At 47.6% G+C, this 27,346-nt stretch overlaps 1 protein-coding gene across 4 annotated transcripts; it reads right to left on the minus strand.

The window, feature by feature from the left end:
- Positions 1-340: 340 nt before the first annotated feature.
- On the minus strand, positions 341-26,681 carry LOC106566438 (protein FAM110A). 4 transcript variants are annotated; one of them, XR_006758492.1, is made up of 4 exons: positions 12,322-12,571; positions 6,323-6,672; positions 3,655-6,150; positions 341-536 (listed from the first exon to the last, which is right to left on the minus strand). XR_006758492.1 is itself a non-coding variant. In XM_014134470.2 (3 exons), exon 3 carries the CDS (start codon positions 6,141-6,143, stop codon positions 4,746-4,748), a length of 1,398 nt encoding a protein of 465 aa, XP_013989945.1. In that variant the 5' UTR covers positions 6,144-6,150; positions 6,323-6,672; positions 26,533-26,681; the 3' UTR covers positions 341-4,745. The 4 variants fall into 4 exon arrangements, 3 of the variants coding, with proteins under 3 accessions (XP_013989945.1, XP_013989944.1, XP_013989949.1); XM_014134470.2 differs by lacking the exon at positions 12,322-12,571 and adding an exon at positions 26,533-26,681 and having other exon boundaries at positions 341-6,150; XM_014134469.2 differs by having other exon boundaries at positions 341-6,150.
- Positions 26,682-27,346: the final 665 nt, after the last annotated feature.

Genomic DNA, 27,346 nt, shown 5'->3' on the forward strand with positions numbered 1-27,346 from the left:
TGTGGCTCAAAATGGAAATAAAAGTCTTATCTGAGGTAGACAGTGTCCTTCGCTCCAGCCTGCCGTTAACAGACAGTGGCGGGGGCGAAGGACACTCTGTGTACTAGCTATAGCTTGCTACCATTGGTCGTCCCCGCCTCTTCTTCTTCTGTTGGGCTTATTGGTGGTTGGCATCCAACGTTATGGTGCATTACACCTGAGAGTCCAAATGTGCACTTCACATTTCCATATCATAAAGCTATATTTTACAACAACCAGCACTGGACCACCTCAGGAAGAAAAGAGAGGACACCTTCCTCTGGTGTATAATATCACATCAAATACTGACCAGGGAAATACCTTCTTTTTTTTTTTAAAACAACATTATTCTTTATTGACATGTTAAGAAAGACACCATGTTGCAGCATAGCTTGACTTTTCTTTGGGCAGCCAGACAGTGTTGAACTCAACAGTACATCATCACAGACCATGGAGCTCAGGCCCGGACCCACATCGTCATAACACCAGACCATGGCTAAGCCCTCCGTCTGTCTCCCCTGAGAGGAACAGGAAGTCGAATTAATAAATAGTCTTCCCTCCTTTTCTTTCCCACAGAGCAGAGTACATATTATACAATCATCACACGTACTTCAGCATTCAGTTACACACAACATTCACATTCATGTTGTGTGGCTGGCTGACAGTGGCTGGTGCCTAGATGTGTGTGTTTGTATGTGCATGTTCACATAGATATGATCAGATTGCACTTTTGTACACATTTTTAACGCTATGCACTGGTTGTTGAATATTACAATAGTTTGTAACTTCAAATTACATTTAAAAAATAAATATTGGTCCATTTCAGTAGACTATGTCGAGTACACGCAGAACCTTCTAAAACACCTTCTGTTCCCTTTAGAAATAATTCACTTTTCCTGTATCAATCTGTCTCACACTCTTTCCTGTATCAACCTGTCTCACACTCTTTCCCGTATCAGCCTGTCTCACACTCTTTCCTGTATCAATCTGTCTCACACTCTTTCCTGTATCAATCTGTCTCACACTCTTTCCTGTATCAATCTGTCTCACACTCTTTCCTGTATCAACCTGTCTCACACTCTTTCCTGTATCAACCTGTCTCACACTCTTTCCTGTATCAACCTGTCTCACACTCTTTCCTGTATCAACCTGTCTCACACTCTTTCCTGTATCAATCTGTCTCACACTCTTTCCTGTATCAATCTGTCTCACACTCTTTCCTGTATCAATCTGTCTCACACTCTTTCCTGTATCAACCTGTCTCACACTCTTTCCTGTATCAATCTGTCTCACACTCTTTCCTGTATCAGCCTGTCTCACACTCTTTCCTGTATCAATCTGTCTCACACTCTTTCCTGTATCAGCCTGTCTCACACTCTTTCCTGTATCAGCCTGTCTCACACTCTTTCCTGTATCAACCTGTCTCACACTCTTTCCTGTATCAATCTGTCTCACACTCTTTCCTGTATCAACCTGTCTCACACTCTTTCCTGTATCAACCTGTCTCACACTCTTTCCTGTATCAACCTGTCTCACACTCTTTCCTGTATCAACCTGTCTCACACTCTTTCCTGTATCAATCTGTCTCACACTCTTTCCTGTATCAATCTGTCTCACACTCTTTCCTGTATCAATCTGTCTCACACTCTTTCCTGTATCAACCTGTCTCACACTCTTTCCTGTATCAATCTGTCTCACACTCTTTCCTGTATCAGCCTGTCTCACACTCTTTCCTGTATCAATCTGTCTCACACTCTTTCCTGTATCAGCCTGTCTCACACTCTTTCCTGTATCAGCCTGTCTCACACTCTTTCCTGTATCAACCTGTCTCACACTCTTTCCTGTATCAATCTGTCTCACACTCTTTCCTGTATCAACCTGTCTCACACTCTTTCCTGTATCAACCTGTCTCACACTCTTTCCTGTATCAATCTGTCTCACACTCTTTCCTGTATCAGCCTGTCTCACACTCTTTCCTGTATCAGCCTGTCTCACACTCTTTCCTGTATCAACCTGTCTCACACTCTTTCCTGTATCAACCTGTCTCACACGCTTTCCTGTATCAACCTGTCTCACTAGACCTACTGTCCTGATCCCTCTTCCATTGAGTCGTGTGTCTCTCCTCCAACCCCAGACAGCAGCCTACTCATCCACCCTACACTTACCTCAACCATCCTCTCATCACAAGTCTGTCTTTGTTATCCGTGTCCAGACATATACCTTGTTCACTGAATAAACAGAGACTAACTGGACCAACGCAGCCATGTTTGATTAGAGACCGTGTTCAGTTGCGGTACAGAAAACGCCGACCCAGTACACAGCTATAGACGATACTATCACTGACCTGAACACGTCTGTTTCAACTGTGAGTCGTGAGTATGGGTGATCGTGCTTTGTTGAGATGAGGACATATATTTACTTTCACTTGCATGCTTGACAGCAACATCAACAGTATTAATTAACAGTCTTACAGCCAAGGTTACAAGAAAGAAAAACGGGTTCTTTTATGGAAGCTTTCATGTTTCACAGTATCAATGAAGTTCTAGTCTTTCTTGCTCTCCACACACACACACACACACACACACACACACACACACACACACACACACACACACACACACACACACACACACACACACACACACACACCTGAATATGTGAGAGCTGTGAAACATCCAGAGCCTTTTCTTGCATCATTAGATTCTGTAAATTCAGACAGAACAGGGTCTGGACCCCTGTGCAGAGAGAACAGGGCCCTGGACCCCTGTGCAGACAGAACAGGGCCCTGGACCCCTGTGCAGACAGAACAGGGCCCTGGACCCCTGTGCAGACAGAACAGGCTCTGGACCCCTGTGCAGAGAGAACAGGGCCCTGGACCCCTGTGCAGAGAGAACAGGGCCCTGGACCCCTGTGCAGAGAGAACAGGGCCCTGGACCCTTGTGCAGAGAGAACAGGGCCCTGGACCCCTGTGCAGAGAGAACAGGGTCTGGACCCCTGTGCAGACAGAACAGGCTCTGGACCCCTGTGCAGACAGAACAGGGCCCTGGACCCCTGTGCAGAGAACAGGGTCTGGACCCTTGTGCAGACAGAACAGGGCCCTGGACCCTTGTGCAGAGAGAACAGGGCCCTGGACCCCTGTGCAGAGAGAACAGGGTCTGGACCCCTGTGCAGACAGAACAGGCTCTGGACCCCTGTGCAGACAGAACAGGGCCCTGGACCCCTGTGCAGAGAACAGGGTCTGGACCCTTGTGCAGAGAGAACAGGGCCCTGGACCCCTGTGCAGAGAGAACAGGGTCTGGACCCCTGTGCAGACAGAACAGGCTCTGGACCCCTGTGCAGACAGAACAGGGCCCTGGACCCCTGTGCAGAGAACAGGGTCTGGACCCCTGTGTAGACAGAACAGGGACCTGGACCCCTGTGCAGAGAGAACAGGGTCTGGACCCCTGTGCAGACAGAACAGGGCCCTGGACCCCTGTGCAGAGAGAACAGGGCCCTGGACCCCTGTGCAGACAGAACAGGGTCTGGACCCCTGTGCAGAAAGAACAGGGCCCTGGAACCCTGTGCAGACAGAACAGGGTCTGGACCCCTGTGTAGAGAGAACAGGGCTCTGGACTCTAAACACAGCCTGTGAAGTACCTGTATTTCAGACTGACAGTGACAGCAGGAACCACAGCATCTGGTCAACATCACCCTCAGCATTCAGTCATTTCTACCACTGCCATTATTGCTTTCAATATTTGTTTAGAGAGGAGTGTGATTTCTGGTCCTTCTTCTCTTCTAAGAAATGATACTATACATGCCGCAAGGCAACACAATACAGAACATCCCCCTCCTGTCTTTTTCCTCTAGGCCTGGGTATCATTCCAGAGCCTCCCCCTCCTGTCTCTTTCCTCTAGGCCTGGGTATCATTCCAGAGCCTCCCCTCCTGTCTCTTTCCTCTAGGCCTGGGTATCATTCCAGAGCCTCCCCTCCTGTCTCTTTCCTCTAGGCCTGGGTATCATTCCAGAGCCTCCCCTCCTGTCTCTTTCCTCTAGGCCTGAGTATCATTCCAGAGCCTCCCCTCCTGTCTCTTTCCTCTAGGCCTGGGTATCATTCCAGAGCCTCCCCTCCTGTCTCTTTCCTCTAGGCCTGGGTATCATTCCAGAGCCTCCCCCTCCTGTCTCTTTCCTCTAGGCCTGGGTATCATTCCAGAGCCTCCCCTCCTGTCTCTTTCCTCTAGGCCTGAGTATCATTCCAGAGCCTCCCCTCCTGTCTCTTTCCTCTAGGCCTGGGTATCATTCCAGAGCCTCCCCTCCTGTCTCTTTCCTCTAGGCCTGGGTATCATTCCAGAGCCTCCCCCTCCTGTCTCTTTCCTCTAGGCCTGGGTATCATTCCAGAGCCTCCCCCTCCTGTCTCTTTCCTCTAGGCCTGGGTATCATTCCAGAGCCTCCCCTCCTGTCTCTTTCCTCTAGGCCTGGGTATCATTCCAGAGCCTCCCCTCCTGTCTCTTTCCTCTAGGCCTGGGTATCATTCCAGAGCCTCCCCCTCCTGTCTCTTTCCTCTAGGCCTGGGTATCATTCCAGAGCCTCCCCCTCCTGTCTCTTTCCTCTAGGCCTGGGTATCATTCCAGAGCCTCCCCCTCCTGTCTCTTTCCTCTAGGCCTGGGTATCATTCCAGAGCCTCCCCTCCTGTCTCTTTCCTCTAGGCCTGGGTATCATTCCAGAGCCTCCCCCTCCTGTCTCTTTCCTCTAAACGTTGGACACAGCGTCACGCGCCTGCCGGATCCCGTATAGCCACTTGATGACACGAGCGTTCCTCTCGATGATTGAGATTCCGTAGGGGACACGCTCCCCGAGTCGGGCAGAACCCTCCTCGCCCTCCACCTCCCCTTGTTCCCGCGCCTGCTCACACTCAGAGCTGAGGGTGCTGGCGCTGCGCAGCTTGGACACAGACACAATGTCTGAGCTGGCCCTGGCGAAGCGCTCCACTCCCCCCATGCCCTCTACCTCCTCTGGGTGCAGCCCACAGTAGTTGAAGAAGCGCTCCAGGTCGGCTGTGGCTCGTGAGTACCGGTCGCTCAGGTCAGACTTGGAGCGATGTAGGGAGGGGTGTTTCCGGGCCGAGCCGGGCCGAGACCCCCTGGAGCTGGCTGAGGACAGGCGAGTGAAAGCAGGGGAGGCTGGGGGCATCATGCCCGCCCGGATCAGCATGGGGCTGGGAGGCAGGTAGGTTGGTGGAGAGGGCAAAGCCTGGGTGGGGGTGAGGGGCTTGGCCTGCTGTGAGGGTGGTGGTGATGGGGCCTGGAGCTGAGCCACCTGGGGCTGGGAAGTCTGTCGGGGCTTGATCTGAGGCTGAAACAGGGTCCTCTGGGGCTTCCTCGGCTCAGCCTGGGGCCTCACATCCACCCTGCGCACCGTCACCGAGTTAGGAGAGCTGTAGGGCGCTGGCACCCCCACCCTGATGCCCCGTGCTGGGACAGGGGGCGGCCGGTGGCTGGGCTCGGCAGGGCAGGTCTGGCTGTTGTTGTTGCTGTTGAGGGGAGAGGAGGTGGAAGAGGTGGAGGTGGTGGAGGAGGAGGTGTTGCAGTTATTAACAGGTTTAAGGTTGCTCAGGACTCGATTGCTCCTCTCCTGGTCAGCTGAGAGTCCATTCCCTGTGCTGTTCCCCCCAGATGAAGGAGAGGAGGTGGAGGGCGAGGAGGGGACGGAAGATGGGGAGCAGAGAAGGGGTCCATCACACACGTTGTTGATAAGGTTGTTGAGGATCTCCAGGTTAAGAGGTGGTCCCCTCCGCCACCCTACCCCTCCTGTCCCTCCTCCGTTCTCTGAGTCGGCAGGCCGCCGGGGCACCTTGCGGGCCGGGGGGGCGTTGATCCGACACTGCAGCATCATGCCCGGGGACAGCAGAGGCTTGCGGATGATGGGTGGTTTGACAGGCTCCTGCCTGGTGAGCACCACCTGCTGGCTCTTCACATACTTGGCCTTGTCCGCCTCCAGACGCTCCACCGCGCTCAGCTTACGGGCTCCAGGCTCCGCGGGCCGCCGGAAGTAGTCAGGTCCCTTGTTGAGGATACGGAAAGGCATGGCTGATGTGAAGGGGACCCCTGCCAGACGCCCGTCTGAGGGCCGGAGGGTCTCTACAGGCATTCTGGAGCTGTGAAGGAGGAACAGAGCGTTAGGAAAAGAGGGTGAGATGGTAATGTTCAACGTCCTTTTTGTGCTCTCAAATGTCCTAAAGCAGAAAGAAATAGGAATTTTCTATTCCCCCTTTTATCCCCCGGTCTCCTCTTCTCCCTCCCACCCAAGGCCACCTTTAACTATCTTACTGGTTTATCTTTCTGCTGTTCTTCCTCCTTTCTCCACGTCGTCCCCCTGGTCTATTACCTATCCTCTTCACAGTCTTCCTCACTGAAAGGCTACTTGTGGGACAGAGTCACCATGGCTCGCACACCACATCAGTCCGGCTCAGTGACCCAATGGGGGCATATCCTGGTGTGGCAGCTGCTGCTTGGTCCCTTTAACTAAATCACACAGCAGAAACCTGTCAGACTGTCTGAGCAACTCAATTTCCTGATCCTGCTCCGTCTGTCCGGTCCTCCCACTATCCTCAAACAGCAGATCAACTGGCAGCGCCACAGATTCCCAGGGTTCCTGGAGTGATGCTCCAGCAGGGCTCCTGGAGAGGAGAGACAGAGCGAGGAAGACCGTGTCAGACCGATAGGACTCCCTGTAATGTTACTGCTCCACATTAACACAAGCACACAGGAGCACACTAAAGGAAAGGAGAGCAGACAGCCCAGCTTTAATATGCCATCTGACTCCTCCCCTAAACACGCTCACAGCCTCTGGCTGACAGGGTCCCACAGCAGCCAATCACAGGCCAGACTGGGAATCTCAGCAGGGCAGGGAGGAGGGGCGGAGGGTGGGAGCTGCACGGCTATTGGCTGTAGTCAAAGGATTCTGACCAATTGCACCCCTCCCCCACTGACAACAAAACACAGACTGAATTTTCATTCAAATTAAATTACTTGAAAGGGAGAAGAAAAATGTTTAAAAAGGAGAGAGAGAAAGTGGGTGAAACAGCTGCAATATTTTACATTCAGTAGCATCAAACACAGCAGGATCTTCTGAAAACATTTCAACTTCCTCAATTACTCCACTTGTCCTGCTCTTTGTTCAACACCACAAGACAGACAGTGAGAGAAAGTCTTTGTGATGAAATATGGGCAGGTCAAAACTGTCAAGGCAGTGGATATAAAGAGGTTTTATATCCTCTCCACAACACCAAACCTGCTCCTCTAAATCCCAGTACAACAAACACGCTTCCTGGTAACCATGAGCCTTTTTTAATACTCCTAATGCATGACTGGAGAAACAAGATAATTGCTCCATTGCTGTTCTGGTCTCACAGCAGATTACAGCTCTCATCCACCACTTAGTTCTCCTCTTTTCTTGATCCCCAGTTTCAAAGGAATTGAAAAGCAATTCCGTTTTTTTTTCATTACAGTTCCACCATCAAACTCCCAGATTACATCACACTAAGTTATTCTGGGTTCATCTCTTTCCCCTCATCATCGTCATTATCATCATCAGCATGACCATATTCATCCGTCAATTTTGTATGAATCTTTTTAAAGCCCTGCTGTCTCCCAGTAGCATCAGAGAGGAAGCAGGGCTGGCAGGCACCAGGCAGCTCACATTACTGTAACTCACCTCACACTGCTCCTGTCCTCCTCTGTATGTCACAAACTAAAGAAGAAATCTCCACCCAAATAGACATTAGAGTCCCAGTAGTAAATGCCTTCGCTAATCTAGCTACATCCTGTTATAAAAGAATCACGTGAAATATCACATGACCCTGATTCTACCAGTCAGGAGAAGGGATGGATATACACATTTTGGAGTTGAATGGTTACTGTACGCAGACAGTCAGCAAATAATCAGTAAGAAAAGTTCAGCAACGGTGTTGAAGCATGGAGAGAGGACAGAAGAGGACACGTTATGTTGAAGCATGGAGAGAGGACAGAAGAGGACACGTTATGTTGAAGCATGGGGAGAGGACAGAAGAGGACACGTTATGTTGAAGCATGGGGAGAGGACAGAAGAGGACAGGTTATGTTGAAGCATGGAGAGAGGACAGAAGAGGACAGGTTATGTTGAAGCATGGAGAGAGGACAGAAGAGGACACGTTATGTTGAAGCATGGAGAGAGGACAGAAGAGGACACGTTATGTTGAAGCATGGAGAGAGGACAGAAGAGGACACGTTATGTTGAAGCATGGAGAGAGGACAGAAGAGGACAGGTTATGTTGAAGCATGGAGAGAGGACAGAAGAGGACACGTTATGTTGAAGCATGGAGAGAGGACAGAAGAGGACACGTTATGTTGAAGCATGGGGAGAGGACAGAAGAGGACACGTTATGTTGAAGCATGGGGAGAGGACAGAAGAGGACACGTTATGTTGAAGCATGGAGAGAGGACAGAAGAGGACACGTTATGTTGAAGCATGGGGAGAGGACAGAAGAGGACACGTTATGTTGAAGCATGGGGAGAGGACAGAAGAGGACACGTTATGTTGAAGCATGGAGAGAGGACAGAAGAGGACACGTTATGTTGAAGCATGGAGAGAGGACAGAAGAGGACACGTTATGTTGAAGCATGGGGAGAGGACAGAAGAGGACACGTTATGTTGAAGCATGGAGAGAGGACAGAAGAGGACACGTTATGTTGAAGCATGGGGAGAGGACAGAAGAGGACACGTTATGTTGAAGCATGGAGAGAGGACAGAAGAGGACACGTTATGTTGAAGCATGGAGAGAGGACAGAAGAGGACACGTTATGTTGAAGCATGGGGAGAGGACAGAAGAGGACACGTTATGTTGAAGCATGGAGAGAGGACAGAAGAGGACACGTTATGTTGAAGCATGGGGAGAGGACAGAAGAGGACACGTTATGTTGAAGCATGGGGAGAGGACAGAAGAGGACACATTATGTTGAAGCATGGGGAGAGGACAGAAGAGGACACGTTATGTTGAAGCATGGAGAGAGGACAGAAGAGGACACGTTATGTTGAAGCATGGAGAGAGGACAGAAGAGGACACGTTATGTTGAAGCATGGGGAGAGGACAGAAGAGGACAAGTTATGGCGAAATGTAGATGTCAGTCCCCACACAAAAAGGACATGACTATAATCATGATATTGGCACATAAAACAAGGTTGAATTGTCTCGTGTAGCTCAGTCTCTCCTCACACACTGCTGTCCCGAAGAGGCAGGTCTTTTAATAGCTGGCCCAGTTGCTCAGGCAGAGTGTTGACTGGGTGAAGTGGCAGGCTGGCAGGCAGGCAGGCTCTCTAGTGTCTGGGCTTTACCTGACCAAGTCATCATTCACATCCAGAGCTACTGTGGAGCTCTCCAAACACAGGCATGCTGCAGCCCTACAGGCCAGAGACAGACACACAAGGACAGGACACTGTCAAACACTCCAACACTGCAGCGCCTGGTCAAAGGCAAGACAAATCTCACACAGACAGACGGAGATCTTTCCAGAACCCAGTCAACCCAGATTCTTGTTCAGACGAGAGACTTAGTAACCGCTCCCCCCCCCCCCCCAATCTCCTTTTCTCACTCCTGACCTAATCAACTGCCCAGTTAACTGGTACACTCATGCTATTGTGTGATTAACATTCTTGTATGGTTAGCATACTGGGTGTAATCACACCAACAAATGAGTCTCATTGTTCAGGTGGTAATGAGGATAAACCTCTGCTGTTCCTGGTGATAAAACAGAGGGTTAATCTTTCCTCCCTAGACGGTGCCGCTGCCTCCTGCCCATTCAAACCCATCCTAACTGATGGTATTATCCTCAAATCCACTCGCTTTGTTATCTGTGGCCCCAGCCAGCGATACGGCCATGAATACCAAATACTGTGCACTAAGAAGGGAGGTGTCGAAACACAACCCACCAACACAGACCAACAACTACCCACCCTCGGCTATCCATCTCCTCCTGAAGCAATGGCTAGTGGCATTCAGAGGTAGATCGGTACACACATGGTAGTCTTAACCCCCACACCAACGGCCCACCAGTTTCATGTTAATACATCTCTAGTGTTATTGTGTTTCTATCAGGACACTAAAGCCCTGGGGTGAACAGGATTAACAACCTCTGCATCAGTCAAAACTGTTGCTTTGTGTGAAGGTGTTAAGGTTCAGAGTTGTTATGTAAATGCAGGCTGAAAAGTGGTATGGGAGGGTACAGGAGAGAAGGGACTGGTGGAGCTAAACCCCTGGTGGAGCTAAACCCCTGGTGGAGCTAAACCCCTGGTGGAGCTAAACCCCTGGTGGAGCTAAACCCCTGGTGGAGCTAAATCCCTGGTGGAGCTAAATCCTTGGTGGAGCTAATCCCTGGTGGAGCTAAATCCCTGGTGGAGCTAATCCCTGGTGGAGCTAAATCCCTGGTGGAGCTAAATCCCTGGTGGAGCTAAATCCCTGGTGGAGCTAAACATACAGACACTGAGATCTGCCATTTGTCCACATTAGCCCACTAGAACAAAAACATTAAAAGAGAATAGCTCAAAAACTCTCATCAGTCATGATATTGACACAGGCTTTGTGACGTAACCTTTGCCCTCAACTCTGCGTCACCTGCAAACGCCTGACGATTAGACAGTGTTCAACATATTCCTAAATTACCCTAATAGTGCTCCAGCTCAATCTATCATCATACTGCTCACAATCATTCATGTTCCTCTGAAATCCCTAACCCTAGGGCTCTGTCCCCAGGACTGCTAATCTTAGGTAACACAGTATAGACAACTCCACAGCTATTTACTGTGGTAGCTCAGCCTAAGAGGAGAGAGAAAGGGAGCACAGAGCAATGAATGCATTACAAAGATATGCAGGCACGGACACAATCACAAACATACCCATAGTCAGCCAGCCAGCCAGCCAGCCAGCCAGCCAGTCAGCCAGCCAGCCAGCCAGTCAGTCACCCAGTAATCACAGAGATGTGATTCTGGAGGAGAGAGTGGCCAGGCTGAGTCACCAGCTGGTGCCTCCTATTGGCTTTGCCAGAGAACCCCACTTTCCCCCAGACACACACATCTATCATCATCCAATGATTAACCCCTGGAATCCCAGGTTGTTTTGCCATAGGCAGGCAGAGAGCCTCTCAAAGTCCAAAATGCCCAGGAGAGAGTGGGGCAGTTTGTTTGTTTTAACTGGCGGCCTGAGGATATTACAACCTCTATAGTGCATTAGAAAATATTCAGACCCCTTGACTTTTTCCACATGCTGTTACGTTACAGCCTTATCCTAAAATTGATTACATTATTATTTTTACACATCAATCTACACACAATATCCCATAATGACAAAGCAAAAACAGGTTTTTATAAAAACCTTACAGAGCTTGAGAGGATCTGCAGAAAATGGGAGAAGCTCCACAAATACAAGTGTGCCAAGCTTGTAGCATCATACCCAAGAAGATTTGAGGCTGTAATCACTGCCAAAGGTGCTTCAACAAAGTACTGAGTAAAAAGTCTGAATTCTTATGTAAAAAAAATAAAATAATTTTGACTTGTGCAAAAAATGTCTGAACCTGTTTTTGCTTCATCAATATGAGTTAAGGCTGTAATGTAGCAACATGTGGATAAAGTCAAGGGGTCTGAATACTTTCCAAATGCACTGTACACACACGAGTCTATACACAGGCTGGTAGCAGAGACCACCAGCCAACCTGTGGATCTGACTTAAAGCTACATTATCCCCGTTCAGTATTACAACTGTCCTAGCTACATCATTATCAACCGCATGATTAGCTTTCAACATGCTCATTCTGAAATGCATGGTTGATAAGTGTTTACACTTAAATTCTTCCACTGCCATACATACTTTCACCCGACTAAGGCGAGAGAGGATTGTCTTCGAGCAGAGTTGCCAAATGTTATAATCAAGGCCAGTATTTTTATGAACATTCCAGCAACAATGAGGCCACAGGAGCCAGAGACGAGAAGACACAGAGAGAATGGATGGTCTCTGTGTCCTCATGGATAGAAGGCTGCACAGGCTTTGTTTTTTTAACCACATATGTTCAGCCAACTTACAACAAATGTATCTAGGTTAGTTTCAAATGGAATGTGCTTCTGGTTAATATAAATGTCAGGTTCATGTCTGCAGTACAAAAAGTTATTTCCCTTGAGTCAAAGTTTGGTTACCTCAGCTAACAGAGCACCAACGCCTCCTACCATAAAAACACACAGACACGAACCACGTCTAAACTCTGACTGTTTGATCTGCTCGTTCAGACAGTCCTAGTTTACTTACTTGTGAGTGTTCACGAACGGAATCTTCAGTGGACTCTCAAAGACCTGGAACAGAACACTCCCTGCGACACTGAAGATTCCTCTCGTCTACGTGAAAAGCTGGCTATGAGAATGTAGATCATGAGTCTGCGTCTTGTGAGCATGTGCTGAGTGCTGTCTGAAGACAAACCTTTAAAAGCTGGCTCACTCCTCCTCCTGCTCTCACTCCGCCCTGTGCCATGAATCAGGAAGAGCCACTCTGGATGCAGGACGTAGGGACTGTTGCTCTCAGCCACATGACATCCCGTACACTTTCTGACACTCTCTTCCCCACTTCCTTTTTAAAAGGTTGGAGACATTTTCCTTGACCTGTGACAGATGAACAAGGGAATGGTGCCACTGTGCCAGGGTAGGATTTCAGTACTGTCAGTCAACTGTCATATAATGCAGGCATTCCTTTTAACCAGCATAAAATCACCTTCTTTGTCCCTAACAAACCCCATGAACAAACAATGAACTCTTACCTACTAAATGGACATACACTTTCATTCATGCTGAAACACACCTCTGGTCTGCTGGACAGGAAGTGACATAACATTATAGAAAAGGATGGGTAAAGGAAAGAAAATCATGTGCAAATGGATGAGAATATCCTGCGGAGCCAGCCTGATAGGCCTGCGTTCCAGCCTGATAGGCCTGCGTTCCAGCCTGATAGGCCTGCTGAGCCAGCCTGATAGGCCTGCTGAGCCAGCCTGATAGGCCTGCTGAGCCAGCCTGATAGGCCTGCTGAGCCAGCCTGATAGGCCTGCCTTCCAGCCTGATAGGCCTGCCTTCCAGCCTGATAGGCCTGCCTTCCAGCCTGATAGGCCTGCCTTCCAGCCTGATAGGCCTGCCTTCCAGCCTGATAGGCCTGCGAGGCCTGCGTTACAGCCTGATAGGCCTGCGTTACAGCCTGATTGGCCTGCGTTACAGCCTGATTGGCCTGCGTTACAGCCTGATTGGCCTGCGTTACAGCCTGATTGGCCTGCGTTACAGCCTGATTGGCCTGCGTTACAGCCTGATAGGCCTGCGTTACAGCCTGATAGGCCTGCGTTACAGCCTGATAGGCCTGCGTCTGCGTTACAGCCTGTTAGGCCTGCGTTCCAGCCTGATAGGCCTGCGTTCCAGCCTGATAGGCCTGCGTTACAGCCTGATAGGCCTGATAGGCCTGCGTTACAGCCTGATAGGCCTGATAGCCTGATAGGCCTGCGTCTGCGTTCCAGCCTGATAGGCCTGCGTCTGCGTTCCAGCCTGATAGGCCTGCGTTCCAGCCTGATAGGCCTGCGTTCCAGCCTGATAGGCCTGCGTTCCAGCCTGATAGGCCTGCGTTACAGCCTGATAGGCCTGCGTTACAGCCTGATAGGCCTGCGTTACAGCCTGATAGGCCTGCGTTACAGCCTGATAGGCCTGCGTTACAGCCTGATAGGCCTGCGTTCCAGCCTGATTGGCCTGCGTTCCAGCCTGATTGGCCTGCGTTACAGCCTGATTGGCCTGCGTTACAGCCTGATTGGCCTGCGTTACAGCCTGATAGGCCTGCGTTACAGCCTGATAGGCCTGCGTTCCAGCCTGATAGGCCTGCGTTCCAGCCTGATAGGCCTGTGTTTCAGAGGCAGACCTACTGGGAATACCTGGAAAGGACTGTGCTATGTGACATAGCCCTGCGTGAGTATATGCCCAAGTACATTCATACCAGCGGCTTTATGGCTTCCTGTGAGACAGAGCTTTACTGTACTTCTCTTTTACAGTTCATAATACACACATCTTGCTTATTTATGGGAGACTATATGTAGGGTGGAGTGTTAAGGACAGGGTTCTGTGGGTAGAATGTTATTTTCCTGACACAGCACAGTGAAACTAACACCGTCTTTCCACTTGAACACTGGCTAGCTGTATGCACTCTGCAGTGAAAGGTCAAGAACACCAACACTACAAAACATATAATAGTCCCATATGTCATCATGATTTAAAGACATCCAGTCAGTTGATGTCAAAACAAACCGTTAGTCTAGTTAGGACAGTATCCCACCACATAACATCCTCCACTGTCTCAGATCACAGAGAACAGCAGGACCAGTCAGATCAGAGAGAGCAGCAGGACCAGTCAGATCAGAGAACAGCAGGACCAGTCAGATCAGAGAACAGCAGGACCAGTCAGATCAGAGAACAGCAGGACCAGTCAGATCACAGAGAACAGCAGGACCAGTCAGATCAGAGAGCAGCAGGACCAGTCAGATCACAGAGAACAGCAGGACCAGTCAGATCACAGAGAACAGCAGGACCAGTCAGATCACAGAGAACAGCAGGACCAGTCAGATCACAGAGAACAGCAGGACCAGTCAGATCACAGAGAACAGCAGGACCAGTCAGATCACAGAGAACAGCAGGACCAGTCAGATCAGAGAGAGCAGCAGGACCAGTCAGATCAGAGAGCAGCAGGACCAGTCAGATCACAGAGAGCAGCAGGACCAGTCAGATCAGAGAGAGCAGCAGGACCAGTCAGATCAGAGAGCAGCAGGACCAGTCAGATCACAGAGAGCAGCAGGACCAGTCAGATCACAGAGAGCAGCAGGACCAGTCAGATCACAGAGAGCAGCAGGACCAGTCAGATCACAGAGAGCAGCAGGACCAGTCAGATCACAGAGAACAGCAGGACCAGTCAGATCACAGAGAGCAGCAGGACCAGTCAGATCACAGAGAACAGCAGGACCAGTCAGATCACAGAGAACAGCAGGACCAGTCAGATCACAGAGAACAGCAGGACCAGTCAGATCAGAGAGAGCAGCAGGACCAGTCAGATCACAGAGAACAGCAGGACCAGTCAGATCAGAGAACAGCAGGACCAGTCAGATCACAGAGAGCAGCAGGACCAGTCAGATCACAGAGAGCAGCAGGACCAGTCAGATCAGAGAACAGCAGGACCAGTCAGATCACAGAGAACAGCAGGACCAGTCAGATCAGAGAGAGCAGCAGGACCAGTCAGATCAGAGAGAGCAGCAGGACCAGTCAGATCACAGAGAACAGCAGGACCAGTCAGATCACAGAGAACAGCAGGACCAGTCAGATCAGAGAACAGCAGGACCAGTCAGATCAGAGAACAGCAGGACCAGTCAGATCACAGAGAGCAGCAGGACCAGTCAGATCAGAGAACAGCAGGACCAGTCAGATCACAGAGAACAGCAGGACCAGTCAGATCACAGAGAACAGCAGGACCAGTCAGATCACAGAGAACAGCAGGACCAGTCAGATCACAGAGAACAGCAGGACCAGTCAGATCACAGAGAGCAGCAGGACCAGTCAGATCAGAGAACAGCAGGACCAGTCAGATCACAGAGAGCAGCAGGACCAGTCAGATCACAGAGAGCAGCAGGACCAGTCAGATCACAGAGAGCAGCAGGACCAGTCAGATCACAGAGAGCAGCAGGACCAGTCAGATCAGAGAGCAGCAGGACCAGTCAGATCACAGAGAACAGCAGGACCAGTCAGATCACAGAGAGCAGCAGGACTCCAGTTTAGCTGAACGTGTACCCTAACAATGTAACACCTGCTCCTGTTTCACCTGCATTAGCCAGCTGCTAGGTAGGTGTCAGAGAGGATTAAACAGAGTGTATGACTGGTATTCTCCAGCAGGGGCTGAATAGAATGACCTACGACATGGACTATCCATCTACAGCGCCAGCCGTCTTGGACAAATCTGCAATAACAAAATGTCTGCTTTATGAACAGATAGCCAGAGTTACACTATCAGATTTCTCATTTCGATCCATTTTTTGTATAATTTTTTTTAGCTGAGGTTGAAAGGGCTTAACGAATAATCCTCTCAGATCTGAGCGACAATTCCCAGGGCAACTCGAACCCATAACGCTTCAAAGACTATAGCCTAAATAGGCCTTATGGCCCGTAGCCCTGCCTGGCATCGACCTTCTGGGCCGTAGCCCTGCCTGGCATGGACCTTATGGCCCGTAGCCCTGCCTGGCATGGACCTTATGGCCCGTAGCCCTGCCTGGCATCGACCTTATGGCCCGTAGCCCTGCCTGGCATCGACCTTATGGCCCGTAGCCCTGCCTGGCATCGACCTTATGGCCCATAGCCCTGCCTGGCATCGACCTTCTGGCCCGTAGCCCTGCCTGGCATCGACCTTTTGGCCCGTAGCCCTGCCTGGCATGGACCTTATGGCCCGTAGCCCTGCCTGGCATCGACCTTCTGGCCCGTAGCCCTGCCTGGCATCGACCTTATGGCCCGTAGCCCTGCCTGGCATCGACCTTATGGCCCGTAGCCCTGCCTGGCATCGACCTTAAGGCCCGTAGCCCTGCCTGGCATCGACCTTCTGGGCCGTAGCCCTGCCTGGCATGGACCTTATGGCCCGTAGCCCTGCCTGGCATGGACCTTATGGCCCGTAGCCCTGCCTGGCATGGACCTTATGGCCCGTAGCCCTGCCTGGCATCGACCTTATGGCCCGTAGCCCTGCCTGGCATCGACCTTTTGGCCCGTAGCCCTGCCTGGCATGGACCTTATGGCCCGTAGCCCTGCCTGGCATCGACCTTCTGGCCCGTAGCCCTGCCTGGCATCGACCTTTTGGCCCGTAGCCCTGCCTGGCATCGACCTTATGGCCCGTAGCCCTGCCTGGCATCGACCTTATGGCCCGTAGCCCTGCCTGGCATCGACCTTCTGGCCCGTAGCCCTGCCTGGCATCGACCTTATGGCCCGTAGCCCTGCCTGGCATCGACCTTCTGGCCCGTAGCCCTGCCTGGCATCGACCTTATGGCCCGTAGCCCTGCCTGGCATCGACCTTATGGCCCGTAGCCCTGCCTGGCATTGACTGTGCCACAAAAGCATCCTGAAGAGGTAAAGTTGATATTCACATTGATAAACACAGGGTTCCTACAGATACTGTTATTTGTAGTTGTAAATATTATTTTGAGTTAATGCACGCACGCACCACAGATCAGACTCACGCATTCCCAAGCAAGACCATACCTCTCTCACCATGTCTCTAACTGGTCCTACCTCTCTCACCATGTCTCTAACTGGTCCTACCTCTCACCATGTCTCTAACTGGTCCTACCTCTCTCACCATGTCTCTAACTGACCCTACCTCTCTCACCATGTCTCTAACTGGTCCTACCTCTCTCACCATGTCTCTAACTGGTCCTACCTCTCTCACCATGTCTCTAACTGGTCCTACCTCTCTCACCATGTCTCTAACTGGTCCTACCTCTCTCACCATGTCTCTAACTGGTCCTACCTCTCTCACCATGTCTCTAACTGGTCCTACCTCTCTCACCATGTCTCTAACTGGTCCTACCTCTCTCACCATGTCTCTAACTGGTCCTACCTCTCTCACCATGTCTCTAACTGACCCTACCTCTCTCACCATGTCTCTAACTGGTCCTACCTCTCTCACCATGTCTCTAACTGACCCTACCTCTCTCACCATGTCTCTAACTGGTCCTACCTCTCTCACCATGTCTCTAACTGACCCTACCTCTCTCACCATGTCTCTAACTGGTCCTACCTCTCTCACCATGTCTCTAACTGACCCTACCTCTCTCACCATGTCTCTAACTGGTCCTACCTCTCTCACCATGTCTCTAACTGGTCCTACCTCTCTCACCATGTCTCTAACTGGTCCTACCTCTCTCACCATGTCTCTAACTGGTCCTACCTCTCTCACCATGTCTCTAACTGGTCCTACCTCTCTCACCATGTCTCTAACTGGTCCTACCTCTCTCACCATGTCTCTAACTGGTCCTACCTCTCTCACCATGTCTCTAACTGACCCTACCTCTCTCACCATGTCTCTAACTGGTCCTACCTCTCTCACCATGTCTCTAACTGACCCTACCTCTCTCACCATGTCTCTAACTGGTCCTACCTCTCTCACCATGTCTCTAACTGACCCTACCTCTCTCACCATGTCTCTAACTGGTCCTACCTCTCTCACCATGTCTCTAACTGACCCTACCTCTCTCACCATGTCTCTAACTGACCCTACCTCTCTCACCATGTCTCTAACTGGTCCTACCTCTCTCACCATGTCTCTAACTGACCCTACCTCTCTCACCATGTCTCTAACTGGTCCTACCTCTCTCACCATGTCTCTAACTGGTCCTACCTCTCTCACCATGTCTCTAACTGACCCTACCTCTCTCACCATGTCTCTAACTGACCCTACCTCTCTCACCATGTCTCTAACTGGTCCTACCTCTCTCAGCATGTCTCTAACTGACCCTACCTCTCTCACCATGTCTCTAACTGGTCCTACCTCTCTCACCATGTCTCTAACTGACCCTACCTCTCTCACCATGTCTCTAACTGGTCCTACCTCTCTCACCATGTCTCTAACTGGTCCTACCTCTCTCACCATGTCTCTAACTGGTCCTACCTCTCTCACCATGTCTCTAACTGGTCCTACCTCTCTCACCATGTCTCTAACTGGTCCTACCTCTCTCACCATGTCTCTAACTGGTCCTACCTCTCTCACCATGTCTCTAACTGACCCTACCTCTCTCAGCATGTCTCTAACTGACCCTACCTCTCTCACCATGTCTCTAACTGACCCTACCTCTCTCACCATGTCTCTAACTGGTCCTACCTCTCTCACCATGTCTCTAACTGGTCCTACCTCTCTCACCATGTCTCTAACTGACCCTACCTCTCTCACCATGTCTCTAACTGACCCTACCTCTCTCACCATGTCTCTAACTGACCCTACCTCTCTCACCATGTCTCTAACTGACCCTACCTCTCTCACCATGTCTCTAACTGGTCCTACCTCTCTCACCATGTCTCTAACTGGTCCTAACTCTCTCACCATGTCTCTAACTGGTCCTACCTCTCTCACCATGTCTCTAACTGGTCCTACCTCTCTCACCATGTCTCTAACTGACCCTACCTCTCTCACCATGTCTCTAACTGGTCCTACCTCTCTCACCATGTCTCTAACTGACCCTACCTCTCTCACCATGTCTCTAACTGACCCTACCTCTCTCACCATGTCTCTAACTGACCCTACCTCTCTCACCATGTCTCTAACTGGTCCTACCTCTCTCACCATGTCTCTAACTGGTCCTACCTCTCTCACCATGTCTCTAACTGACCCTACCTCTCTCACCATGTCTCTAACTGACCCTACCTCTCTCACCATGTCTCTAACTGACCCTACCTCTCTCACCATGTCTCTAACTGGTCCTACCTCTCTCACCATGTCTCTAACTGACCCTACCTCTCTCACCATGTCTCTAACTGACCCTACCTCTCTCACCATGTCTCTAACTGGTCCTACCTCTCTCACCATGTCTCTAACTGACCCTACCTCTCTCACCATGTCTCTAACTGACCCTACCTCTCTCACCATGTCTCTAACTGGTCCTAACTCTCTCACCATGTCTCTAACTGGTCCTACCTCTCTCACCATGTCTCTAACTGGTCCTACCTCTCTCACCATGTCTCTAACTGGTCCTACCTCTCTCACCATGTCTCTAACTGGTCCTACCTCTCTCACCATGTCTCTAACTGGTCCTACCTCTCTCACCATGTCTCTAACTGGTCCTACCTCTCTCACCATGTCTCTAACTGACCCTACCTCTCTCACCATGTCTCTAACTGGTCCTACCTCTCTCACCATGTCTCTAACCTCTCTCACCATGTCTCTGCTGTCACACACACAAGTACTGAACTAAATGGCCACAGTCTCTATTCAGCTAACTATGGAGAAATGAAAAAGACCTGAAACACAACAGCACTATAATGATGCAATAAAAAGTACCTTGTTATCTACTCACATTTGCATTCACTGTAAATGTGCCTATGATAAACTACAGTTAAAAATTCAAATGTCTTTCAGTTGGCTTATCAGGGTCAATGAACTGCAACAGACCCACAAGGTGAACAGTCACAGGTGTTGTAACAGCAGCACACACTGCCAGTTGATTACAGTATGACCATTCTTTTGAGAGATAAACCTCTACAAAGCCTCTGGCACAAATACAGCCAAAACAACAAGTGAAGAGATACTTTGCACAATAGCACAAGTTCATAAGATGTGAATGGTTGCCATGGAGAGTTGACTCCCCGCTTAGCTCTAAGGTTTACTATCCTAATGGTCCGACTCCCACTTTGAACCCAGGAGATACAGCGTGAACCAATAACACAGAGCAGCTCACACAGCTCACTGTTTAAACCACACAGTTCACTGTTTAAACCACACAGCTCACTGTTTAAATCCACACAGCTCACTGTTTAAACCCACACAGCTCACTGTTTAAACCCACACAGCTCACTGTTTAAACCCACACAGCTCACTGTTTAAACCCACACAGCTCACTGTTTAAACCCACACAGCTCACTGTTTAAACCCACACAGCTCACTGTTTAAACCCACACAGCTCACTGTTTAAACCCACACAGCTCACTGTTTAAACCACACAGCTCACTGTTTAAACCACACAGCTCACTGTTTAAAACCACACAGCTCACTGTTTAAAATCACACAGCTCACTGTTTAAACCCACACAGCTCACTGTTTAAACCACACAGCTCACTGTTTAAAATCACACAGCTCACTGTTTAAAACCACACAGCTCACTGTTTAAAACCACACAGCTCACTGTTTAAAACCACACAGCTCACTGTTTAAACCCACACAGCTCACTGTTTAAACCCACACAGCTCACTGTTTAAACCACACAGCTCAGTTGGTCAGCGGCCCCTTTGGTAATGAAAGAAGGGAAGGTTGCAGCCTCCATCTGGACTGGAGGATTGTCTTTGGAAGGTGAAGAGCAGAGCAGACACGAGAGATCCTACACACATTCCTCACAGACCTGGAGCTGAACAGTATTTCAAAACACCAGAGAATCAGACAAGAGAAGTCTGTCTGTCCCTAGTGTCGGTGAATGATTGTGATCTTGGTCAAAGTTGGCACGGCCTCTAGCATCTTGTTCTAGCACATAATATCACGAGTCGCAAGTTAAAACACTGAAACGGGAGGCAAAGGGGGAAACGTGCACCTAGAAACGCAAGACCTGAAAAATGATCAAGACAAGGGGACCTTCCCTGTGGCTCAGTTGGTAGAGCATGGTGTTTGCAACACCAAGGTTGTGGGTTCGATTCCCACGGGGGGCCAGTAAAACAAAAAAATGCATGAAATGGATGCATTCACTACTGTAAGTCGCCCTGGATAAGAGCGTCTGCTAAATGACTAAAATGTAAAAAATAAAAAAAAATAAAAAATGTAATGTAAATGTACCTGTGACTTGTTTCCCACACAAAATCATCTTCAATGCATAACTGAAAACAGAATTGATTTTTTATTATTGTTCAGTAGATAGCAAAAGTCAGGACAAAAATACCCTCAGTTATCTTGTGCGGTCTTCAGCGTCAAAGCTTTAGCTATCCATTTGGCATGTCATCATCACTACCATACTCCTAACTTCTGTTTGGCTTACCTCTGACGCAAGAAAAGAGAGATGCAAAGACAACTTCAAACTGAGTGGGGTGGTATTTAGTGTATTATTTATTTGCATACATTTTTGTAAAAGGATGTCATTTAGAGAGTTCTTTTCAAAAATAGGGCGCTGCCCCTTTAAGACAATTGTGTTCCAAAAGATGTAGACCTGGGTTCGATAGGCTAGCCAAAACAAATGTTCAAGTGTATTTTTGTAGCTTTAATTTTGTAGACTATCAACAGTAGCTAGTATATTTTCTAGTATGTTCACTATTGACGGTTTACTTTTGTAAATCCCTTTCTCTAAAATAAATAAGCTCAGCGAATAGATTGAGGGGCGATTCTTTTTGCTCAGGGAGGACAGCTTGCATGTGCTGTGTGAACCACCAATTTATATAAACTCTGGATTGCTGATGCCTATGTATTGGCCATTGAGAGGCTTTGAAGCCATTGGTCGGCCATATTGGCACTCCCCAGGAAGAGGGGCCCTCCATAGGAATGAATGGAATTCTACGCTATTTCAATTAAATGTTTCAACGACAGAAAAAAAAATATTAACTGTAAGGAAAATGTTTTTATATATTTTTTCCATTTTACGTTTAGATAACATAATATAATTGTAAAGTATGCATTAATTTAAGGTGTCTTTCATTTAATAAATGTGGCAAAAAACAAATATAGACATTAATAAATACATTTCTATTGCTTTCTAAACATTCTAACATCCGTTATCCTACCTCATTTGCACACACTGTATATAGACTTTTTCTATTGTATTATTGACTGTATGTTTGTTTATTCAATGTGTAACTGTGTTGTTGTTTGTGTTGCACTGCTTTGCTTTATCTTGGCCAGGTCGCAGTTGTAAATGAGAACTTGTTCTCAACAAGCCTACCTGGTTAAATAAAGGTGAAATAAAACATTTTAAAATTCTTTACAACATGAGGGAGTACCAAGATGGAGGCACGGTGGCTTCGACACAGTGCCCCTCTATCGATCATCTAGTGTATATATAAATCATTGGTGTGAAGTATCAACTTCTGTACTGCTCGCATGCTCGAGAAATTGTGGCTCGTGGGAGCGTGGTGGTGCTTGAATGAACAGTCAATCATATTGCTCAAATACAAATAGTATGACTTTTCCACATGTAGTCGTCAATAGTTTTCAATGGTAGATTGCGATAGAGCAGGTAAATGTTGAACTGGAAGGCAAAAATGCGCTGAGAAGTTACTAGTGACCGACGAGATCCACTGGCCCGACACGTTTTTACCCTTCCTCAGCTCAGTGCCAAGTGCCCTCACATGCAGAGAGTCAGTCTGACCCCATTCCAAAGTGTTCCTATTGGGAGGGTGAGGGGTCATCAGACCCCATAGTAATCACAACAAATCATTTGGAAAGGGCAGCGTTGGAGTTTGTTTGGATGTTTTACGGGTGGCATGGTGTGAGTGTGTGCATATGCTCACTAACAATCTGTTATTTAAATCTGAGAGTTTGGTTTAAATGAAGTTGCATAATGCTGTGGAGGTGGTGTGTGGACTGGTGGATTACTTGGCTGGCAACGTAAGCCGATCTCATCACATGGTAGATAACGCAGATATAGTCAGCAGCAGATAGTCAGCAGCAGATAGTCAGCAGCAGATATAGTCAGCAGCAGATATAGTCAGCAGCAGATATAGTCAGCAGCAGATATAGTCAGCAGCAGCACTGACAACAACCAGAATTAGTCAGAGAACAGGGCAACCTGACACCGAGTCAGCCCCTGAGAGAACTCACTAACATCTTTACAAAGCTACTACCCCACCAGCAATGTGGGAGTTTTCCTGTCCCATCCCAAAAACAGACAAACCACCCAAAACTCTTTCTGATAGTCTACTACATCCCTTTCCTGCTATGTAAAGTGGAGCAGAGAACTGCGTTTTAGTAAATTACAATTTGATGTCGTCTCTTTTTTAATCAAGTCTGAGCTCATAGGCCAGAAGGTTATCTGGTGCGGTTCCAAACAAGAAGTGTAATAACTGCACTAACCCAGATTGTTAATTACATTTTGATATTATGCAATCTGGTCTGGTAGACGATGTAACCCCAAAGACAACATGTCATTCTATCTGTGTAGCTATTCAAGGCACTGCTGAAACGTTGGTTAGGTTTACCTATTAAATAACGTTGGTTAGGTTGACCCATTAAATAACGTTGGTTAGGTTGACCCATTAAATAACGTTGGTTAGGTTGACCCATTAAATAACATTGGTTAGGTTGACCCATTAAATAACGTTGGTTAGGTTGACCCATTAAATAACGTTGGTTAGGTTGACCCATTAAATAACGTTGGTTAGGTTGACCCATTAAACAACGTTGGTTAGGTTTACCCATTAAACAACGTTGGTTAGGTTTACCCATTAAATAACGTTGGTTAGGTTTACCCATTAAATAACGTTGGCTAGGTTTACCCATTAAACAACGTTGGTTAGGTTTACCCATTAAATAACGTTGGTTAGGTTGACCCATTAAATAACGTTGGTTAGGTTGACCCATTAAATAATGTTGGTTAGGTTTACCCATTAAATAACGTTGGTTAGGTTGACCCATTAAATAACGTTGGTTAGGTTTACCCATTAAATAACGTTGGTTAGATTTACCCAATAAATAACGTTGGTTAGGTTTACCCATTAAATAACGTTGGTTAGGTTTACCCATTAAATAACGTTGGTTAGGTTTACCCATTAAATAACGTTGGTTAGGTTTACCCATTAAATAACGTTGGTTAGGTTTACCCATTAAATAACGTTGGTTAGGTTTACCCATTAAATAACGTTGGCTAGGTTTACCCATTAAACAACGTTGGTTAGGTTTACCCATTAAATAACGTTGGTTAGGTTTACCCATTAAACAACGTTGGTTAGGTTTACCCATTAAATAACGTTGGTTAGGTTTACCCATTAAATAACGTTGGTTAGGTTTACCCATTAAATAACGTTGGTTAGGTTTACCCATTAAATAACGTTGGTTAGGTTTACCCATTAAATAACGTTGGTTAGGTTTACCCATTAAATAACGTTGGTTAGGTTGACCCTTTAAATAGTTGGGACAGGAACATGTATAGTGTGTGACTTTTTCTACAGTTTACTCTCCGTTAGTCAGCACCTCTACAAAAAAGATATTGGTCTTGGGTCAGCTCATGCTTTTTACCAGACTAACTGTAACGTTACCCATAAAACTACTGACATCAATCTGTCTGGATTTGGGACAGACAGACAGACAGACCAGAGATATGTGTGAAGAGGGATACACCTGTTGATACAATTCACTACTAAATAAAGTACAACAATTGACCTCTCTTAAAACACAAGTGAGCGTGCAAATCCAACTTCCTAGGGAAAATGACTCAAACACCCAGTAGGATTGAAGTGTGAGGGGATTGCTGGTGACTCAGTTTAGTGCTCTGCCAATACTGAATTCTAAAGAACATCCATATCGATGCACTGCTAGAACTTGTCTGTGTGTACCATGGTGTAATAAAGCTTTGATGTGGGGGTACCTGTGTAAAGCTCGGAGTCTCTGTTGAAAAAGAGACCTTGGTCTCAACGGGACCTAAGTAAAGGTTAAGAGAACATACGTTGGTATCCAGTCTCACCACTATTGAGAAAGTAGTCAGCAGGTTTTTCAAGACGGCAAACAATGGTGAGAATTCCGGTGGGAATTATTAAGAAAGAAAATGACAAGGAAGAGGTTTGTTGTTATTAGACAGACAACTGTTGAATGTCCCTGTTTGACATTACACATGGAATGTGCCATGGTTACTTTTCCAATGGATTTTAACATGTAAGCATTACATATTTAATGTCTTCACCTGAGCGAGCAGCATCAGTAATGGCCAGTTCATTCAAAAGTAGAGCAGCATTCAGTATGCTGCACCACATAAATCCCTGTTCCTGATTTCTGGCTCAGACAAAAACACAAGTTCTGATGACAACATGGAGTTTACTCTGAGACAAGGTCCTGATTTCATTTCAAAGGAAGAGCAGCCAGTAACCAGGGCAATACAGGAAAGGACCACTGCTTCCTGGACAATATCTCCCAACCCTGGCTTCTTTTTCCGAAGGGAACTTTAGCCCTTACACAGAAACCAGTGTGTAAATAAACCAACGGGGACAATGAGAAGTAAGCCAAGCCTAGTCCCCCACACCCCATTCATTAGCTACCCACCTAATACCCTCCGTGGAGGTAACGCCCATAACGCCTCTCTACTGATTTCTGGGAATTAAACATAGGCCTCCAGACAGATGCCAGATTTTTTTTTAAATTAAAAATCTAACTGTGATGACCTTTGGGTTTCTTGGACCCCATGGCTCTGTCAATCTTTGAGAAAATGATTTAGGATTAATATGCCAATTGAAGGGTTGAAGTCACATAGAACACATCATAAAGTAAGGTTTGGAATTAGCCTACTTCTGTGATCCACCAGGCACACAGGTCACCTATCCAGTCCCACAAGTAAGTTGGCAGACACACCTGTTTCATCACAAAGGACAACAACATATAAAGACTTATTTTACACGTTTCTCTTGAGTCAATTTGTTGGGGGAAAGTTGTACGATCACAAAAACATCTTAACGTTTTTGTTGCATGAAAAATAATATTGTTCAAGAACCCAACTTTCTAGATAAAGAGACCCATGCCTAGGCTATGCCATTCATTCTGGTTTAAGCGAGCTGAATTTGAATGCGTATAAATAAACGTAGATCATTTACTCACAATGGGCTTCTGAGTGGTTTATCAATTTGTTAGGATAATCTTTCCCGATTATTTAGCTAGCTAGTTACAGTAAAATTATGTATCTGTAAAGGGATTTCAAGATGAATATGATAACGGAATAGAAAGTCAATATCGGTGTGGTTGTAGATCGCGTGGTTTGATATGGGAATTCAACTTTGGCGTGGAAGATACCAACTCAAGATCATTCACTGGCAATATAAAAAAAAAAGCACGCTGTAATTTGTCTTCAAGGATACAAAAAAAAAAAAAAATCGTACCAGTTTCATACATATCTGTGTTTTTAAGGATATATGCGATGATATTTCTTTAGATTAGGACTACACATTGTAAATATTGCATCTCTTTCAAAGCATGGTATTTCATTCACCCCTCATAACGTCCCAATTTGGTATGCCCACAATCCCGCTATTGGTCAGTTCCCAGTTCGGAAGATGCGTCTCTGGCTGCTAGGAGACCGCTCTGTACAATGAATCACATTTTTTTTATAATCAGATACATTTTCAGACGCCACAAAGAAATCCTGTCCACCATCTGTTACCCATTCATACACCATAAATAGATTAGGTTATTTAGTTGTTGTATGATGTGCCACGACACTCAAAAAGAGTGAAAGTGAAAAAGAAAGATACACTTTGTTTTATCAACACAAAGTTGCACAACTCAAATCATTTGCCAAACAACATTTAGAACCTTGTTGTGGAATGATACAAAAATGTAAAAAATGTCATGATGTTGACATTTCATGCTTTTCACCTGACCAGGTAATGTCACAAGGACGCAGCCAACTGATATA

Source organism: Salmo salar, chromosome ssa13, assembly GCF_905237065.1.
Source record: "Salmo salar chromosome ssa13, Ssal_v3.1, whole genome shotgun sequence".
NCBI classification, from domain to species: domain Eukaryota; kingdom Metazoa; phylum Chordata; class Actinopteri; order Salmoniformes; family Salmonidae; genus Salmo; species Salmo salar.